At 38.2% G+C, this 18790-nt stretch overlaps 1 protein-coding gene across 3 annotated transcripts in view; it reads left to right on the top strand.

Annotated features, from left to right (window-relative positions):
- Nucleotides 1-18790, top strand: part of Crebrf (CREB3 regulatory factor) — a 61421-nt gene that overhangs the window by 30733 nt on the left and 11898 nt on the right. For all 3 annotated transcript variants that reach the window (XM_087194829.1, XM_004836371.4, XM_021239476.2), the window contains 4 exons: nt 5036-5230; nt 6949-7138; nt 8478-8551; nt 9370-9492. In XM_087194829.1, the coding sequence (XP_087050955.1) occupies nt 5036-5230; nt 6949-7138; nt 8478-8551; nt 9370-9492 (582 nt within the window). The remainder of the gene's footprint in view (nt 1-5035; nt 5231-6948; nt 7139-8477; nt 8552-9369; nt 9493-18790) is intronic.

Here is an 18790-nt window from a genome sequence, read left to right as displayed (position 1 = left end):
ACCTATTTAATCATGTTGAATGTTTGGATGGCATTTAAATTTATTCACTTCCAAATGACTTGAAATAAAACCCTTTTGGTTAGTATTACTTGGACAACTCACAAATGTTAATGTTAATGCTTTAACTATAAAATTAACACAATTTTATGGTATTATTTGGGCTTTATTTAAATTTGTTAATGAAAATTTCCCTTTTTCTTGAAAGGAAGAGCTAAACAAACAATTTCAGGAATGTAAAAGTGAATTATTGGTCAGAAATAGTGAAAAAAATCATTGAATCAAAAAAGTAAGGATTAAAAAAAACTAAGGATAGATCCTTCAGAGTGCTAGATTTAGGGTAGGTGATTGGTTTAATTTGTAGCTGATGGTTTACAAGGGCTCTTTTATAATGGCTAGCTTCCTTGATTCTGTTTCTTGGCAGATGGCTACAACAGTTCATGAGCCTACAAAGTTCCCGGAAAGATGCAAAATAGAGTTTCAGACCTTATTCTGGACTGACTGCCAAATTTTAATAGAGCCTGTTCTGTGGATAAGCTACAACTGTTTAGGGTCATGAAATTACATGGTTCTAAGACTAAGAATCGGGCCCCTAGAATGAGTTTATTTGTAATCCGCACTAAGCCTTTACACAGTTGACTTTACCAGCTTAATGGCAGTAGTCTGCACTAACCAGTGATTGGGATTTGAGGCAGTAAATATGACCTTTTTGACCTCGTTTTGATAATTATATCAGAATGGAATGAGTTTGATCATTATAGCAATATATTAGACCAAAAAAAAAAAAAAAAAGGAAAAGAGTCTGTGGAAAATGTTGCATTAATTTCCATTTAGAAAAAGAAAAAAAAGAAAAAACAGTGCAGCTTGCTGCCAGAATTCATATAATTTTCACCAACCATGAATTACTGTATTTTGTAAATGGAAATACCACTACTAAAATGAGAATGATATACAGATAGAATGTTATTCTTGTTTCCAAAGACTATTGATATACCAGAGCAATGTGAAAATAATACTAAAAGCAAGATATTTCATGGCAAACTTTGAGAGTAAGGTTAGGAATATAATCAGAATATGATCTGTGAGTTATCTTGGACTAAGCATTACAGCCACAAGTGCTGCTGGCAAGTATTCTGAGGCCAATGGAAAATGGCTTAAACAAAATCATTTATTAAAAAGTTTTTGAATGTCTACTTTTGTGTCAGGAACTGTTGGATATTAGCTTTATGGAGACGAATGGTTTTCTTTTTGTGTCTGTTTTTGTTTTTTTGAGACAGGGTCTCACTATGTAGTTCAGGCTGGCCTTGAACTCACTATGTAGCTCTGGCTGGCCATGCGCTCATGGTGATCTTCCTGCTTCAGCGAGGAATGGGTTGGGTTTATTGACAGTTATAATTTCTCAGTCTTCTTTGGAGGGGTTGGCTTTTTTGAGATAGGGTCTCATTGTGTAGTTCAGGCTGGCCTCAAACTCATGGCAATCCTCCTGCCTCAACCATGAATGAGTTTATTGACAGTTATGATTTCTCAGTCTTTTTTTTTTCCATTGTCAGGGATTGAAGCCATGACCTCAACTTGCTAATTAAGCAAGTGCTCTGTCACTGGGCTACACATACAACCCATTTCAGTCTTCTATGCTTATGTGCACTGTAATTTTTCAAGAGACAGATACAGGATCAGAGTTTCTTAATAGTTATTGGGCTGGGGATTTAGCTCCATGGTGCTGCACCTGCCTTGCAAGTGTAAGGTCTGGAGGAGTTTGATCCCTAGTACCAAAAAAAAAGGTTTTTTGACCACAGAATTTGCATGGTTGTGAAGCTTTATTTTATGATAATAGTGTTCCTTAGAACACTTTGAAAAATATTTAATGCCCCTACATAGTAGTAGAACAGTGATCTGGGAATGTAATTTTTCTGTGTTCTACTTAATCACTGTAGTCTCTGCATTAAATAATGAGTGGCTTTAGGCAACAAATCCTCTGTGTGTGTGTGTGTGTGTGTGTGTGTGTGTGTGTGTGTGTGTCTCAGAAAGAAAGGAGATAGGGAGGTAATAGTGAATTTATGGTGTATGTACTTAAAAAATGTTAATATGTTAAGTTAAAGAAAACTGATAGCCCTTAAATATTTATTTGGAAAAAGACATATGTAAGTAAATAAAACTAGTAGTTAAATTGGGTGAGACAAAAGAAATAAAAATTTTCATGAGTCTTTGAACTTAACATGGAAAATATGTGAGTAAAATCCAGTCAGCCATTTAAGGTAGGCACGGGAAAAGTGAGAAGTCCACTTGGAGCTAGAATCTTGAGTCACTGTGGCCTGACTCACTACCAGCTCTACCAGATCATGTCAGCCCACCACGAATATGGTCATTTGCTCAACTGGGGTTAATAATTTCTTCTTCACCAGGTTCCTAGAAGTCAAATGATATACAGTATGTGAGTACATGAAGTGAAGGGGGCAGTGTTTTGTTTGAGGAAAGGCAAAGATAGATGCTAGTAGCTAAAGAAACATACAAAATATCCAGGGGAATGTGTTGCCTGAGGAACCTGTATAAATTTTTTTCCTTGTGGTTTGGGCTGGGGTAGACTAGTAGAACACTAGTTGTGGAAATTGGTAGGAAGGTGAGACTGTTTTGGTTGTGCACAGCCTGTGTTGAAGTGTTTATAGTTCAAACTAGGATTATCTCTGTGAGCCAGTAAGTTTTGCTTAGATTAGTGTGGAACCAAGGGTCTTTTTAAAAAGATCATTTCTGGTGAAAACTTAGGTCCCCTGAACCTTTTCTAAAGCTGGGTTGATAACTGGAACAAGATGAAATCCTTTGAGATGAAACATAAGCACAATAGGTAAAAAGCTATTGCTTTATTGCATGGCTGTAATCCTAGCACTGGAGGGCTGAGGGAAGAAGATTGCCATGAGTTCAAGGCCAGCCTGGGCTACATAATGAGACCCTGTCTCAAAAACAAACAAAAAAAGCTATTGCTTTATGTATTTGACAGTTTTTAAAAAATCAGACTTCGGGCTGGGGATTTAGCTCAGTGGTTTCACTGCCTGCTGTGCAAGCACAAGGACCCGAGTTCAATCCCTGGCACCAAAAAAAAAAATCAGACTTCTAAAAATGATATCTCCTGTACACTATTGTTCAATAACCTAAGGTTCAATGTCACAGTGCTTGCCATACTCCTTTAAAGGACCACATGAGCACTAACCTCTAACATTCTAGTTAATGATGAACCACATATAGAATATGACAGTATGCACCTCAGCCTAGTTTGTGTAAATACACTCTATGATGTCCAAACAGCAGTGAAGTCTCAGAATAACACATTTCTCAAAGATTTCTCCACGATGTTAAGCAACACCTGACTTCACTGTAAATGCCAGCAGTGCTACAAAAAACTAGTTTTGACTGTTGGATAGAAACCATTCTGCTCTCCAAGTTTATCCTTTTTTGTTTTTCAGGTGTGCTCTGCCACCATGCCCAGATTATCCTTTTTTTAAAAAAAATCATGTTTATTGAGGTATAATTTTCATATAGTAAAGTTTACGCCTCTTGGAGTGTACCCTTATATAAGTTATTGTTTCAGTGCTGAGGTAGAAGTTTTACAAATGCATATCATCATATAACCACTTCCTTAATCAGGTTGCAAAATAGTTTAGGCCCCCAAATTCCCTCATTTCTTTATGGTCATTCTCTTCCTTTACCCCGAACCCCTGGCAACCACTGTCTCTATGGTTTTGCCTTTTCCAGAATGGCATATAAATGGAGTAGTGTTCCTAATTTCTTCTTACTCTGAACAAAACTTGGTACAACTCTAAAATTCAGACTTTTTTTTCCCCAAAATGAACAGATTTCATCACTTTCTTAGTGATGTTTCCAGTGGAGTCATGTTTTTACGAGGAAAAAATGGTCCTTTTTCTTAGTCAGTGCCTTCTAGTTTTTCCTGACTACTCTAAGTTTGGGTTTGTGTACATCTTATATACACCCTATTCCTCGTGTACTTAGCATTAATGCTGCACAGTTCACCTAAGACAGTCATTCTCTGAAGATATTTTAGATTTATAGGTTGTCCTGTGTTGGGTCTGATCAACAATTCGAGCAGCTCAGAATTAAGTATTTTCTAGAATTTCTCATTAGAAGGAAAATATCTCCTTAAAAGTGAAACAGCAAGGGGCCTGGGATTTAGCTCAGTGGTTCCACCACTTGCCTTGCAAGTGCAAGGTCCTGAGTTTGATCCTCGGTACCAAAAAAAAAAAAAAAAAGTGAAACAGCAAGGCCAGCCTGTATGACTTAGTGAGACCTTGTCTCAGAATAAAAACTTTAAAAGGGTTAAGGATGTAGCTCAGTGCGAAAATCCTTGATTCAATCTCCAGTACCACCTAAGTAAATACAAATTGCTTCTAGTAAAATATTAGCCAAATAAACATACACGTTTTTATTTGCTAGTCTAGGTCAGAACCATCTTTCATACTTTTCCAAATGGGGGAGTGTGGAACATAGGAAGAAAACTACTGCTCCCTTTCAAAACTAAGGTGCCACGGTAGATGGGTAGAGATGTACACAGCTTACTCTCGCTAAGCTGTTTCATATATGTAAATACTAAAAGGAGGACATTTTAAAATCACTGTATAGTATCTAAGTACCATCATCTAATGATACTTTTGACATTCCTGGAGCTATGTGTGTTCTTTCAATCCCATGTGAAGATACCAAAAAAAAGTATCATACACTAACTTACAGAAATCAAAGAAACCCAAGGAAGATAAACCCAAGGATTCAAGGGTGCTTAATCTCTGAATATTTTGTGAGAGATTTATGTGTTAACTTACTTTATAGACCTGATTTATTACCTTTGACATGTTAGTGATGTTTCCAGATGAAAGAAAATGTCTCAAGTTACAAAAAGAATCCTTTTGTTTGTTCTCATTGGTGTATTGAAGTTTATGGGGTTTAACAGTTTGAGATAGCTATCTCTTCACAACCACCCCATTCTCAGCTTTGAATATAGTCCTTTTTTAACCTTTTCTCATAACCTTATTTTAAGGTTATGAAAATGATTCTGTAGAAGACTTGAAGGAGATGACTTCAGTATCCTCTCGGAAAAGAGGTAAAAGAAGGTACTTCTGGGAGTATAGTGAACAGCTTATGCCATCACAGCAAGACAGAGTTCTGAGGCCATCTGAATGGAACCGAGATACCTTGCCAAGCAATATGTATCAGAAAAATGGCTTACATCATGGTAAGAGAGAGTTGCTGTTGAATATTTAGTGTCATTTTAAGTAGAGAGACTGAGCCATAATTCTTAACTCAGTGTGCTTGGGTTTTCAGCCTTTTGTAGCCAGCTGGAAAGGGAAATAGTAGAGCTGATATATGTGCTATGACTACTCTTTGCCCACAAATAGCTTTTACTAGTATCAAGAGCCATCACCTAAGCAGAAGGAAGGACAATATAAATACTATTTTATGTCTAATACCTTCTTATTACACTTACTCTACTACTCATAAATGGCCAGGAAGCTGCTGAACTGTCACAGTTGCTATAGGACTGAGGAGAAAGCAAATGGGCTGCAGCTTCCCTCTCTTCCATTTTCCTCCAACCCTCAAAGCTAAATGTAAAGGAGGATATTGGAATATAGAGAAAAGGAGGGAGAAAGAAAAGAAATTATAGTTGTGGAAAAGGAGTGATAAAGCTGGGCATGGTGGCATATACCAAAAAAATACAGAGGGGAAGTATCATGCTCAGTAAACAATTTAGTATTCACTTATGCTACACATTCAAGTTGCTAAGGATGTTTGAGGATAGGAATTATGTATAAGTAGGTCTGTGCCTCAGTTTCCCTGTCCATCAGCACCCAGATCTGTACTGTATTACTTCCCAGTGAATAATTATGAAATTTTTGCATTCTGTTCAATTTTCTGCCAAAAATGATAAACTCAGTAAATAATTCTAGGTAATTTGTGATAGTTCTAGGAAAGGATGGTGATGGTGAACATTTTAGAGCTTTCAGTAATTCAAACAGGCCACTGTGGCATATATGCTGTAGGTTCACCACCACTGCTATAGAAGTTCAGAGGACAGAGCCATCCATCCTCTTTCCCTGGAGTGATAGGGGGAGACACCTGGAGTGTTCTGTAATGTTACTTATCAAAGCAGCTGAAGAAGAACTTTCAAACAAGGTGATCCTTACTTGTTGAATTTTTGATCCAGCACAAAAAAATATGTATGTTTGACAAATTTTTAGTCCCAGCATCAAAACATCTTTGAGGGCTGGGGATTTAGCTCAGTGGTTCTGCTGCTTGCCTCGCAAGCACAAGGACCCGAGTTTGATCCCCAGTACCAAAAAAAAAAAAAAAAATCTTTGAGCAAAATATCTAAACTGTCTTGTGGACCATATATTATATCCTACCCCTGATTTTTGTGTACACTTGCACTCCAGTCTGAGATTTGAGATGCTTAATTCCATGAAAGGAATTAAGAATCTGTTGTACTGGGGTTAGGAACCTAGGAGTAAAGAAGGACATGGAAAAAAAAAAAAAAAAAAGGACATGGAAAAGTTTAGAAGTATGAAATAGCACCCCCACACATACTTTGTGGTGCTAGAAATGGAACCCAGAACCTTACATATGCTAGGCCAGTGCCCCACCACTGACGTACATCCACAGCCTACCCCTATTTCTTGCAGCCACACATGAGAAGATGGAAAGAGAGAAGGCTAGCCCTTCTAGGTTGTTAAACATACTAAGACTTTAAAAACATGCCAAGACTTTTTTTTTCTTTTGTGGAGACAGGGTTTCTCTGTAGTTTAGGCTGGCCTCAAACTTGTGGTGATCCTCCTGCCTCAGCCTCATGAGCCACCACGCCTGGCCAGACTTTTTAAGATGGTGGTGACTGTGGAAAATGTATCTTTTGTTCACACAAATGAGCTAACTTGTAACTTTTTTTACAACTGTCTAAAGGAAAATATGCAGTAAAGAAGTCACGGAGAACTGATGTAGAAGACCTGACTCCAAATCCTAAAAAACTACTCCAGATAGGCAATGAGCTACGGAAGCTGAATAAAGTGATTAGTGACCTAACTCCAGTCAGTGAGCTGCCTTTAACAGCTCGGCCAAGGTCAAGGAAGGAAAAAAATAAGCTGGCTTCCAGGTAAGTGCTAATAATGTTTACTCATGGGAATAAGTCTAGGAGGTGAAGTTAGATTCTGAATTTTAATAGAAGAGGTGGCCTTAAACCATTATTAAAAAATAAAAGTTTTCTTCTGTAAATACTACAATAAGAGTATTATACTTTTCCTTTGAAGGTAAAACATGTTATTTATGTTACCTAGAAAAGGTTTTTAAAGGGAAAACTGAATGGATTCAACTGCAACTGCCGTATAGTATAACAGTGAAAATTTGTGCAGCTTTATATTTCATTTACTTTTTTAGTGAGTCATGTTTATTGAGGTATCATTTACTTACGGTAAAATTTACCTTTCTAATGTACAGTATTAGGAATTTTTACAAACATAACCAATCATATAACCACCATCATAATAGAGATACTGAGTATTTTCATCACCTTAAAAAAATTACAAAAGCAAACCTCTTTTCCCACCCTCAGCCTCTCACAACCCCTCATCTCTCTCTTGTCTATATAGTTTGGCTTTTCTGGGCTGCCATATAGTTGGACTGTACTGTGTGTGTCCTTAGAATCAAGCTTTTCTTTCACTTAACATGATGCATTTGAGATCCATCCATGTCATTGTGTGGAGTAATAACTTGTTCCTTTTATTACTGAGTAGTATATACCTTTGTAGGGGTATACTACAGTTTATCTGTTTGCCAATTGAATGACCTTTTGAGTTATTGCCAGTTTTTGGCAAGTATAATAAAAGCACTGTAAACATTGACTTGGAGGAGTTTGTGTGAACGTAAGTTTTAATTTCTCTTAGATAAATGCCTAAGTGTGTATGTTCAACTTTATACTGCCAGACTGTCTTTCATAGTACTTGTGTGTACTATTTTACATTCCCGCCAGAACAAATGAGGGTTCTACAGTACTTACTTTACATCCTCTATAATAGTGGGTATTGTCAGTTTTTGCTTGTTTATTTTCAATTTTTTAGTCACGCTAATAGGTGTGTACTGGTTATAGCTTCATTTTTAAACATGTGCTAAATTTTTAAAAATCCATCTGGAAATGATTTTAACATGTTTTATAACTCGGATCCTTAGTAAACATCAGTATGCAATGATTTTTGGTTGCTATTAGAAAATTTGTATTAGTGCATATATGACTTTTCATGTCCGTTAGTATTTGTTTTATATAGTTGGGTGCACTAGTGTTTGGTGCATAGATATTTATGATTGTCATCTCTTCCTCTTGGATTCTTCCCTTTACAAGGATGTAGTGTCCTTCTTTGTCTCTCTTAACAGTAGCAAAAAGAAGTATATTCTGCATATTTTAAAAGGAAAAGTGAACTAATAGCTACTTCCTTTTACAGAGCTTGTCGGTTAAAGAAAAAAGCCCAGTATGAAGCTAATAAAGTGAAATTATGGGGCCTCAATACTGAATATGGTAAACCTAAACATTGAAGAATTTGATTAACCTCCTGTTAACTTTGCTGACCTCTCTTGTTCTTTGGTTTTGTTATTTGCTTGCCCTGCATTTTGCCCAGCCTTCTTTTTGTTGATCCATTCAGAAAGCCATGTGCCCACTTTCATTCTTGCCTTCCTCTTAGTGTGTGGGTGTCTGTGTCTGAGGCTGCACGAATCAATCTCATCATTACAGTAATGAGGTGGTCTGCTTGTAACCAGTCATTCTCCTGTTTTATAATTGTGTTCATTACCCAGTTTTGTTTACTTATTTCAATATTTTCCTTGATTTGAATATTTTAACCTTTGGCTAGTTTAGAGCTGTGTTTTCAAATTTGATTGCTAATTGGAATATCTGTTTACTTGTTAAAATAGATTCTTAGGCTTCTCCCTGAATCTTTTGAATTGGAATAGAACCCAGCAATGCTTTTTTTTGTTTTGTTTTTTATGAGACAGGGTCTCGCTTTGTAGTTCAGGGTGATCCTGAACTCACTATCTAGCCCAGGCTAGCCTCGAACTCGCAGTGACTCTCTTCCCTCTGCCTCCCAGGTGCTGGGATCACAGGCATGTGCTACCATGCCCAGCCAGAATCCATATTTTTGACATTTCCCAGATTATTCTTTTTTCTTGTGACACTCAGGATTGTACCTAGGGCCTTGTGCATGCTAGGCAAGTGCTCTACCACTGAGCTACACCCCCAGCTCTTTCATTTTTATATTGATTATCGCTTACTATTACATAAGTAAAGGCAAATTCTTCCATGTTGGTGATATGTTCCAAGAGTTTTGTTTTGTCTTACAGATAATTTATTATTTGTAATCAACTCCATAAAACAAGAGATTGTAAACCGGGTACAGAATCCGAGAGAGGAAAGAGGACCTAACATGGGGCAGAAGCTTGAAATCCTTATTAAAGAAACTCTTGGTAAGAATTTTGGATAAATTAATAAAATAATAGCATGTAGTATAAGATATGTGATTCTAGGAGATAATAAAGGTTCTTTTAGTTTAAGGAAATACTCAAGTGCTCTCATTATAGTTATTTTTTCTCTTTTTTGTTGTGGTGCTGGGGATTGAATTAGGACCTGACACATGCTAGGCATGTGCTCTACGACTGTGTTACATCCTCAGCTCATACTTACTCTCTTTTATGAGTAGTTTTGTCTTTTGAGATTTAAGGTTTCTAAACATATACTGCTGATTACTAAAATTTGTAATTTAGACTTAATCATTGTACAGTTTTAATTGTTAAGAGAGATGTGTTCAGACCAGGGATTTAGCTCAGTGGTTTTGCTGCCTGATGGGCAAACACAAGGACCTGAGAATGATCCCTGGTACCAAGAAAGAAAGGGAGGTGGGAGGGGGAGGGGGGAGGGAGGGAGGGGTGTTCAGAAAAAAAAAAGAAAGATATGTTCAGCAACTTTAACCTTACATGGGATAAAAAGCAGGCTCTGAGCTGTAAACCTAGTTTGCACCTTTACTGACGGTCTCATTTGTTTTGCTCAGTAATACATTTCACATGATTCTAATAAATATGGTTGTCTGGTTTCCCATCCCCAAACAGTTTGCACACTATAGTGAGGGTCAGAGAGGCAGGCATTCTGAAGCTAGGCCAACTGGTAGTAAGTGGGTAGAGAGGAGATAGCTAGTGTAGACATAGACATGAAAATGTTAAAGGCTGAGGAGCTTAGCTGCCATAGGAGCAAATCATTTTACAGATCAGTGGCTTGACAATCCGTGAAAATCCAAATAGTTAAAATTCACAGAGTAAAAGGCCATGTTTGTCTTGAACAAAATTATACTGACCTTGAAAACAATTTCACATGAACAGTAGATCCTAAATATCAATATTTTCCTAAACAGTCACTTATTTTTTTATTTCATGTGGATTACTTAATTACTTCAAGCATGAAGCAAAACAGGAAGCAGTAATAATGAGTTTGCTTGACTTTCTTCAAATGCACTGATGCTGTTTTAATGTTCTGAGTATTCTTTTTTTTTTTTCGGTACCGGGAATCGAACTCGGGTCCTTGTGCTTGCACAGCAGGTGGCAAAACCACTGAGCTAAAACCCTGGCCTTGTTCTGAGTATTCTTTCAAACCATTTCTGCTGATTTTTTAAAAAGGATTTCATTCTTTGTTAGGTGGAAGAAGAATTTAACACAAGAAAAAAGTATTTTTATCTTTTTATTTTTTAAATTAAAGCTCTCGTATGTTGATCAATTTGTGTATTTCCTTGATACTTGAAAGTCAGTTTTCTTCACCTGATATAAAATCCTTGATGCATATTTTCTTTTTTTTTTTTTTAATTCTTTTATTGGTACATTGTAGGTATACAACACAGTTACATTTCTCATTGGGAATTGTACCTTTACATAATGCATCTTGGTTCTTATTTTTTCCCCATTCCTAGCCCTCCCTTCACCCCCTCCACCCTTCCCTATTTACAAAGACTTTATTTCCATTTTTTCCATTTCTCAGCGTTTTTCCTTTCCCCTGCCCCTCCCACTATCCCTACCCCTTTGGACCTTTTCTTCCTATTTTACATTATCGATTATTCATTCTAATCATTGGTACATTTTAGGTATACAATATAATGACATTCATCATTGGAAATTTGCACCATTACATAGTCTCTCTGGGTTCTTATTTTTCACCCTTGCCCAGCCCTCCCTTCAACCCCTCCATTCCTCCCTATTTACAAAGATTTTGTTCCTATTTTTCCATTTTCTCATATTAATCCCATTCCCTTCTATCCTTTCCCCTAGCCCTCCCACTTCCTTCCCCTTTGCCCCTTTTCTTCCTATTTTACATTTAGTCCTTATTTACACTTTCAGTTTCTCACACCAGAGAAACTATTCGGTATTTATTCGTGTGTGTCCTATTTATTTCACTTAAGAGTATCACCTCAATGTGCATCCACTTAGCTATAAATGTCTCTATTTTCTCATTTTTTATGGCTGAGTAGTACTCCATTTTATTAAAAAACCACATTTTCTTTATCCAGTCTCCAGTTGATGGGCATTTGGGCTGTTTCCAAGCTTTAGCTATTACAAACTTGATCCATATTTTCTTTCCTGGGTATCTTGAATATGTTTTTCCAATTTCTTCTGCCATAAAGTATTTCTGTTGCAAAACTGTTGTACAGTTTTTATGTCACTTGTTTGCTGCTTTTTCCCAGATACCAAAATGATTTTTACTCTTTCTTTAAATCTTTGTTATTTTAGTAAACTGTGCTTAAAGTTAGTCATTAAAATTTGATATTCTCACATATGCACTGTATTCTTCCAATGTGTAGTTTCAGATATTTTTAGTATTTGATTTTCTTTTCTAGGAACTCATGATTTGCAGGTTGAATCTTCTTTGCCTGTCTTCAGTGTTTGTAAATTTTTTTTTTAGTGTTTGTAATTTTTTAAAGTTGTTTTTAATCTCTTAATTTCCCTCCCCTCCCCCCAGGGATTGAATCCAGGGCTTTCTTACTGAGCTATATCCCCACATTTCCAGCTCTTTTTTATTTTGAGATAGGGTCTCACTAAGTTGGTAAGTTGACCAGGCTGGGCTTGAACTTACATTTCTCCCACCTCAACCTTCCAGGGTGCTAGAATTACAGGCATGTGCCCCCATGCCTGGCTTAGGGTGATTTTTTTTTTTTAATAGAATTTTAACCTGGGTACCTTCCTGTTTTTCATTGATATGTGAAGTTAGTTTTTTCAAATTTTTAAAAGATGGCTTGTTCACAGTAGCTTTTTTCTAGCTTCACAGAGTCCTCCTTTTTTTCAATTAGGGTTCTTCTGCTCCCCTACCCCCATTTTATCTGGACCGTATCTATCTTTCATATCTTTTCTTCTGTAATGCTCAGTTTTAATGCCAGCCCCACAAGTTTCTTATCAGTGCTGGCTCTTCTGTAAGATCTGGTTGGCCATTTTTCTGAATTCCCAGAGGCTTGACTGTGGGGCTCTTCATATCTTACTGTAGGACCTTTTGAGTTCAAAATCGCTTACAGCTTCATCTGCAGTTCTCAAGTTGGCCTCTTGTGCTTCCCAGTGAATTATATATTGGCCATTTTAGACTTATGTTGTCCTCAGGTCCATTACTTCCATTTATCTTATAAAAATACTGATACCATTAAATAAATAAATGCTGATATCATTCAAGTCTTTTTTTTTTTTTGGTACCAGGGATCGAACTCGGGTCCTTGCACTTGGGAGGCAGGTAGCACAACCATTGAGCTAAATCCCTGGCCCTCAAGTCTTTTTTTTTTTTTTTTTTTTTTTAGTACGGGGGATTGAACTCAGGACCTTGTGCTTGCAAGGCAGGTGACAGAACCACTGAGCTAAATCTCTGGCCTGATTCAAGTCTTAATAGCCTTTGATATTTGTTCCCTCTCTCTTAAATGTTGAGGTTCATGAAGATAGCTTGTCATTTGTCAGTGTTTCAGGAGTTTGATTGGTTTTTGGTTTTTGTTTGTTTTGTTTTATGATGGTGTTGGGGATTGAACCCAGGACCTTTGCACTTGCTAAATTGCTAAATTGCCCAAGTTGAGCTCAAACTTGGAATCATCCTGCTTCAGCCTCCCGGAGTGCCAGGATTATAGGCATGAAGACCACGCTTAGCTTTCTTATTTTTAAGAGACAGTCTTATTTTGTTGCCCAAGCAGTCTTCTAACTCCTGGGCTTAAGTAATTCTCTTGCTTCAGCCTCCCAACTAGTTGGAACTACACAGGTGTGTGCTACTTGGGCCAGTTATCCATGGATTTAGTTGTTCTATTTTTTGTTTGTTTTGGTGTTGCTGGAGATTGAACTCTGGGCATTGAACATGTTAGGTAAGTGCTCTAGCACTGAGCTACGTTCCCCTTCTCATTTGCTTGTTTTTATATGGAAAAATGGAGATTTAAAAATATGCAAAAGGTGTGGTAGAATATTCTTTGAAACTATTTATCCTAATGTGTTTTTTGTGATTAACTCTTTGAAAATTTTTCTTTGATCCTAACAGTTTGTTAGATTACAGGTTCTTCCGGAGTCAGTTTTGATCATTTAATATATTCCTAGAAAATTATCTTCTTCTAGATTTTCAAATTTATTAAAATTGATCTTGTCTTTAGTTTTTGGGGGTTTTTTAGAAGTTAAGAGTAGGAAACTTTCTTGAGAGAGATAGCTCCTGAGACAGGAGGGGACCCAAAAGTGGGTTGCCAATGAGCCCACTTTCTGAGAAAGTATTATATAGCAAAGTCATGACAAGGATACATGGGTTAAATTTTTTCAGATAAAATATTATTTTATTAAAATATTTTATTTTATATAGGTTTATTTAAAACATTTCTCACCTTCAGTATTCAAAATACAAACTCCACAAAAAAATTAGTTGGGGTTGGTAGCATACACATGTAATCTCGGCACTTGGGGAGGCCGACGCAGGAGGATCACTGAGGGCAGCTTGGGCTACAAAGTTGAGTTCAAACCCAGCCTGAACTAATAGCGAGACCCTGTCTCAAAACACAAAAAATAAAATACGGGCCCCCCCCCCCAACTCAAAGACACCCTGATAGCCACAACTTCCAGTCTCTCCGATGGTGTTTTGTAAGTCTGGGCATGTTCAAGTTGGACTTAGAACTGGAATGATAGAAGATCCGGTCACAGACTCCATTTGTTCTTTGATTTTTCTGTCTTTTGGATTTGTCCTTTCTCCTGATTATCTGCTTACAAGCTGACCTGCTGGGAACTTGACCATGACTGCAGTGCTTGCCAGCAGGGCTCCTCCAGTCGTGGGAGCACAGCGTGAAAGGTTTAAAAAATTCTGAATTCTCGCCTGGCAGAGCGGGAGACTCATGTCCACTCTGGGGTTAAAAGTGCCGCTTCATTTGTAGGGCAAGGTGGTCCGACCTGGAGAAGACCGACCCGATCGCGCTGCGGGCACTGGAAGGGGCGGTGCCCCTTGTGTTTGCGGTAGTACCTGGTCAGTTCATCCGAGCGGGTGAACTTCCACTCTCAGCTATCCCAGTCGCAGCGGTACGGCTTCTCCTCGATGTGGGTCCACAGGTGTGCCTTGAGATGGGAACTCTTGGTGTAGGTCTTGCCGCAGCTGGCGTAACCACAAGTGTGGGCTGTCGATGTTTTCCGGGGGCACGACCTTCTTCCCCTCTTTGGCTTGGGCTCTGGCAGGCAGGAACCGGGCGACATGAGCTCTTGGTAGTGAAGCTCAGGGACGGACAGGAAGGGTGTGTAGCCGGTCCCGAATGGGGATGGAATCCCCGGGGCAGCGGCAGGGTGGGGTGACGTTCCCCGGAGCCCAGCAGTTCCGGGACCTCCGGTCGGGCTAGTCCTGCTCGTAGCTGCAGCCCCAGGGCGAAGTGGTGCGGGCCAGGCCGGAACCTGCTGCCCAGCGCCCAGGGGGGCCTCCCGGGCCAGCCTAGCGCGTAGGGCACCGCCTCCCGCTTGACCCTGGGGCTCGCTGCCCGCCGCTGTAGGGTGCCACCGTGGGGGCCGCCTTTGAAGCCGTACCCTCTCCCGGAGGTCCTCAGCGACGCCTGCTGCGCAAAACTGCCCATCGGCGGCTCCTGCTGCTGCTCCTGCTGCTCCTTCTGCTCCTGCTGCTGCAGAAAGTACACCGGGTCCAATTTGGGCTGCAGTAGCTCAGCCAGGAAGCTGCCAGACGGGCTCAAGTTGATATCGGCCAGGGTGAAGGGAGGGGGCGCCCACTCCCAGCTGCACAGGAAGCCACCGCCAGTGCCACTGGGAGCCATGCCTGGGTCACACCCGGCCCATATAGAGAGCGTCCTGGCTGCCGCTCGACTGGGAGGATGAGGACGTGGTGGGCGACGGCGGCCCCTGACTGTTGATAAGACAGCGAATTGGAAAGAATGAATCCTAGGTCCAGGAGATCGTTGAATTGCACCCTGTCCCTCCTGTGTAGAAGGGCTGGGTTCCTATCCCTTTAGTTTTTCATTTCTCCTGTATGGCTAGTTGCTCCATTTTCATTCCTTATTTGTATCTATTATGTTCTTTATTTTTTCTTTTCTCCTCCCTCCCACCCTCTCTTCCTTTCTTCCTTTCTTTGTTTTGTCCTGTACTGGGGCTGAACCCAGAGCTTCTTCACCCATGCTAGGCAAGTGCTCCACCACTGAGTTACTCACACACACACCCCACCCCCCTTTTTAGACAAGATCTGGCTGTGTAGTTCAGTCTGGCCTTAAACTCGTGGCAATCCTCCTGCCTGAGGCTCTCTAGTGCTGGTATTACAGACATGCACTACCACACCTGGCTCCTTACACAGCCCTTTTTATTTTTTGAAACAGGATCTCACTAAATTGCCAGCTTGGCCTCAAACTTGCAATTCTGCCTCAACCTCAGGAGTAACTATGATTACAAGCATGTGCCACCATGCCGAGCTTCTTTTTTTTTTTTTTTTGTACCGGGGATCAAACTTGGGTCCTTGTGCTTGTGCAGTAGGCAGCAAAACCGCTGAGCTAAATCCCCGGCTCTATTCCTTATTTCTTGACTAGATTGGTTGTAGGTTTTTCTACTTACTCCAAAGAATCAGTTCTTGAATTTACCAGCTCTTCTAATTTCTTGAGTTACTAGATTCTTAATTAAATTTTCTTTATTCTTTTTTTGGGTCATTAATATAAACAAAAAATCCTTGAAAATTTCTTCTGAGAACTACTGAAGTTATTTCTTATAAATTTAATGTGTCATTTTTTCATTATTTCCTAAGGATTTTGAACTTTTATCTTTGATTTACTTTTTAAAATTACCTTTATTGGTACATTTTAGATGTACATAATGCTAACATTCATCATAGAGTATTTGTTACCCGTAAGTGATATATCTTGATTCTTTTTACCCCACTCCTCTCCCCTCCCTTCAGGCCTTCTTCCCCTCCTTATTTACAAAAGCTTTGTTTCCATTTTTTAAAAAAATTTTCTTTTTGACCCAAGAATTTTTAAAGAGAGATTTAAAATTTCTTAGAAGGTAGGAATTTTACTTTTTAGGTTTCTTTTGTTTTAGTTTTGTTTTGTTTTGTTTTGTTTGTGTGTACTAGAGATTGAACCCAGGGACTTCACACTGAGCTACACATACCACAAAATACATTCTTAGGTTTTTATATAAAGTAGTAGGATTTTGTTAATCATTCTGAGAGTGACAGGAGGTGTTTAGTTTTATTTTTGTCATCAAAAGATCTGATTTGTTTATATGACCTTTTTTGCCTTTGTTAATTGTTCACTGTATAATCCCTTATTAAGGTTTCACTTTTGTATGTGTCCTCTGATAATTTGCAACTTTGTGTTTTTGTCTTGTGGGTTGCATTTTAAATATAATTTAAAATGTATACTTAATGTTTTCTCTCAACTTGCCATGTAAGATTTCAGTCCTACAGAAAAGTAGAAATAGTATAGTGAACATTTGTTCAACTTGGTTTACCAGTTGTTAGTGAGTTTTTTTTAAGCAAAACATTTATTGGTACATTTTAGATATACACAATGATAACACTTATCATAGGAGTTTGTATCTGTACATGATATACCCTGCCCCTTCCCCTTTTTCCTTCTATTTTTACTTTTTTCATGTGCCCCCCAGTTCCCCTTCCTATTTGAACATCTTCTTCCCATTTTCTCATATCTTATTATATATTTTAGTCCTTATTTACACTTTCGGTTTCTCACACCAGAGAAACAATGCAGTGTTTAAACATGTGTGTCCAATTTATGTCACTTAAGAGAATGGTCTCCAAGTGTATCCACTTTAGCTATAAATGTCTCAAGCTCATCCTTCTTTTGGCAGAGTAGTACTCCATTGTATAAAAAACCCACATTTTCTTTGGTTGATGGGCATTTGGGCTGTTTCCAAGATATAGCTATTATAAATTGTGCCGCTATAAACATGAGTGTGCATGTATCGCTGTGGTATGATGCTTTTTATTTTTCCATTAAGTTTATTGGTACATTTTAGGTATAAAATGCCATTGGGATCTTGTACCTTTACATGACGTATCTTGGTTCTTATTTTTTTCCCCTTCCCCTGCCCTCCCTTCACCCCCTCCACCCTTCCCTATTTACAAAGACTTTGTTTCCATTGTTTTCCTTTTTTCATATTTTTTCTTTTCCCTTCTTTCCTTTCCCCTACCCCTCCCACTTCCCCTACTCCTTTAGACCTTTTTTCCTATTACACAGTATCAGTTATACATTTTTTAAAATTACAATATCAAGATTTAGAGGACATTACCACAGATTTTACAGAATTTAAAAGGATATAGAAAGCATATTACAGAAATCTTTTTTGAAATAAATTTGACAACTTCTATGAAGTACCTTGGAAGACAAATTAATGAAACTGACTCTGGAAGAAATATAAAATTTGAATAGTACCTATTAAAGTATATTCCTAGCTTGAAAACCTACCTATATGACAACAACAGGATCATATACATCTTAACTGATAAATTATATCAAACATTTAAAGCAGAAAAGAAGGAACACGTCTTTAGGAAATCAACATTGTGCTAATACTAAAACTGGCTAAAGATAATAGAAAAGTATGAACATTAATAAAAATTTGTTTAACGAAACAAACTATTAAAAGTCAGATCTGGCAGTATGTAGTAAGTGGTTTTAATATAGGGATGGCAGTGTTGGTTCAGCATTGGAAGATCCACCCCCATAAATCATCATTTTTAACAAAGGAAAGGAAAAAGCCATATCCTGTCAGTAGTTGCAGAAAAAGTATTGGACTAAATTCTACAACTGTTCATGGTAAAAGCTATCAGGAGACTAGAAGTAATACAGAACCTTCTCAACAGATAAAAGATATGTACTCCATACTTCCAGCAAAAACACCTTATATGAATGGAAAAGATACAATGCTTTCTCCCTAAAGTGAGGAACAAGGGCAGATATGCTTACTCTTCATCTGTCCATTAAACTTTGAAACATAGGCCCAAACCAAAATAGTCTGGCAATAAAAATAATTAGCATAGGATTGACAAGGTAGAAGTAAAATCTTTATATGTAGATGAAATGATCATCTACAGAGAAAATACTAAGAAATCTGTAGGAGCCCGTAGAACTTGTATTTGAATTTAACAGGATTAGAAAATGCAAGGTATATATAAAAATTCAGATCCATGTATACTTGCTATAAATGAAGAATTGGATATTGAAATTTAAAAGTTATGGGGCCGGGGATTTAGCTCAGTGGTTCCGTCGCCTGCCTCGCAAGCAGAAGGTCCTGA

This window comes from Heterocephalus glaber, unplaced genomic scaffold (assembly GCF_053883595.1).
Source record: "Heterocephalus glaber isolate CG9 unplaced genomic scaffold, H.glaber_assembly_v1.0 deba00001606, whole genome shotgun sequence".
Taxonomy (NCBI): domain Eukaryota; kingdom Metazoa; phylum Chordata; class Mammalia; order Rodentia; family Bathyergidae; genus Heterocephalus; species Heterocephalus glaber.
Note: the sequence above shows the minus strand (reverse complement) of the source record. Positions and strands in the feature narration are given on the sequence as shown.